This window comes from Arachis duranensis, chromosome 3 (assembly GCF_000817695.3).
Source record: "Arachis duranensis cultivar V14167 chromosome 3, aradu.V14167.gnm2.J7QH, whole genome shotgun sequence".
Classification (NCBI taxonomy): Eukaryota; Viridiplantae; Streptophyta; class Magnoliopsida; order Fabales; family Fabaceae; genus Arachis; species Arachis duranensis.
The window spans coordinates 44,280,325-44,282,227 of record NC_029774.3 but is presented as its reverse complement, the minus strand read 5'-3'; the positions used below and the strand labels follow the sequence as shown (position 1 = coordinate 44,282,227).

The window sequence follows — 1,903 nt, the reverse complement described above, 5'->3', positions numbered from 1 at the left end:
CTCTTCATCGAGGTTACAACTTCACTAAAGCAGGTTTCTTTATTTCTATCTTATTTTATTATTCTTAGCTTTGGAATCTGCTTTTGAAGTTTGTTGTGGCCTTAATTGGGTCTATTAATTAAGTGAACTTTGGATGAGAAATTGGTTAAATAATCTGTCATTCTGTCTAATGTTTGTTAATAGATTTGATTTTGCCGATGATGTCTTAATTAATTGGGTTCCTTTCTTTTATCTTCTTTTTTAATGATTATTTCAGAGGAGATCTCGGAAATCTTAGGTACGGTTTGTTGAGGATATTTTTGAAGCACTACTTGTCTTGTCTGCAGATGCATGCTGCTCTATATAAATAGTATTCTAAGATCATAATCAACTTCAAATTATCACACCAAACTCTTGACTTCACTATTGCTTCTGTCTATCAGAAAATCTTGGCCCCCTTTTTTTCTGTTTCTTATGTCCCATGTTACTTACCTATATCAGTAGATTGTGATTGTTGTGGTTGGAACATTCAGAAGATTGAAAGAAGTGGCAAAAACAAAAAGACGAAAAATGGAAGGTGGCTTGTTTCCACATTGGAAAGATGGACCATGGCACGAGCTAGATTTAGAGGAGAATGAAGAACTGTTTTTGGTGTCATCCTTGCCAGCAATACCTGAGCCACCAACACCACATGAGCCTATGGAGTTCTTATCCAGGTCATGGAGTCTCTCTACTTCTGAGATTTCAAAGGCTCTTTCGGAGAAGCAAAACCAAAACCAACCTCTTCTTGATCATAAGAGTAGTCCAGACACACTGCCTGAACCAATTTCTGCACCTCAATTAGTAGTAAGTCACTACGGTCAATTTTCTCTCATATATTGAATTCAGTGAATGTTATATCAGATGCAACTTAGCTTCAATTAATGATGGATTAGTATTAACAATAATTCATGTGATCCTATATGATAATGGCGATTAAAAAATGCTGTGTACACAAAAAAATCAGCCACTATACATACTGATTCACACATTTTCCCAACTAAATAATCAACCACCAGAATTATCAACATGCCATAGTAGAATAACCAAATCAGCACAAGTAGAATAATTAAACTTGATTATAGTAGTACAATGAAAGTTTTGAGGTGTTTGTGATACTCTTTAGCAGCCAGGTAAGATCACACATTCTGGTCACTGTAGAAGAATGAGTAGTACTATTGGGAAATGGTTGCATCAGAAGCAGAATGGAAATACTAATACCAGTATGAAAAAGAAAGATCAGGCACGTATTGAGAATACACGTGTGCATTCTGCTCTTTCCATTGAGAATACATTGTAAGTGTGCCTTAAGAAGCTATCTCTTATAGATAACTTGTTGAAGTACAAGAGCAACCAACATCTCACCAACAAAAAATAAAAAGTTTACACAATTTATTTCTGGTTTCATTCTCTTAATTGACTATTCTTCTCCAAATTAGCATAAATGAACCTTTAGAAAAGTGTGATCAAACTCAATCATTACAAGATGAAAAAAGAAAACTAACCAGTGAATAGTCTAAATGATGTTGGCAAATTTCTATTAGGAGTGACCCAAAATACTTCAGATTTGTTTGACTGGTAAAGCCCTGGATCAACAATCAACACCTGTATATTAGAAGATTTCTATCTACCTCCAAGAAAGTATATAGAAGATCTGCAGAATCATACACCTGTATATTAGTCTAATAATCATTGAGCAAAAGAAGCTTAAAAAGGGCAACAGAAACATTTCTTCTATAAGCCGTACAACTAACCATCTTGAGTCACAAGAGGGTAATCTGAAGCACTGAGATTAATAAACCAGTCTCAATCTTTGCTTCTCTTTAGATTAATGAAACATCAACCTAAATACAGAACTGGATTTTAAATTAGCCATGGAAAAATC

The 1,903-nt window shown here is 34.5% G+C and overlaps 1 protein-coding gene across 1 annotated transcript; it reads left to right on the top strand.

Annotated features, from left to right (window-relative positions):
• The first annotated feature begins 84 nt into the window (after positions 1-84).
• Positions 85-1,318, top strand: LOC107479078 (uncharacterized). Its single transcript, XM_052258288.1, has 2 exons — positions 85-825; positions 1,148-1,318. Exons 1-2 carry the CDS (start codon positions 550-552, stop codon positions 1,316-1,318), a joined length of 447 nt encoding a protein of 148 aa, XP_052114248.1. The 5' UTR covers positions 85-549.
• Positions 1,319-1,903: the final 585 nt, after the last annotated feature.

Excerpts from the sequence above, each read along its gene's own strand:
- LOC107479078 (XM_052258288.1), top strand. The coding sequence starts at position 550 with ATGGAAGGTGGCTTGTTTCCACATTGGAAAGATGGACCATGGCACGAG. Across the intron at positions 826-1,147 it reads TTTCTGCACCTCAATTAGTA|CCAGGTAAGATCACACATTC; the intron begins GTAAGTCACTAC and ends ACTCTTTAGCAG.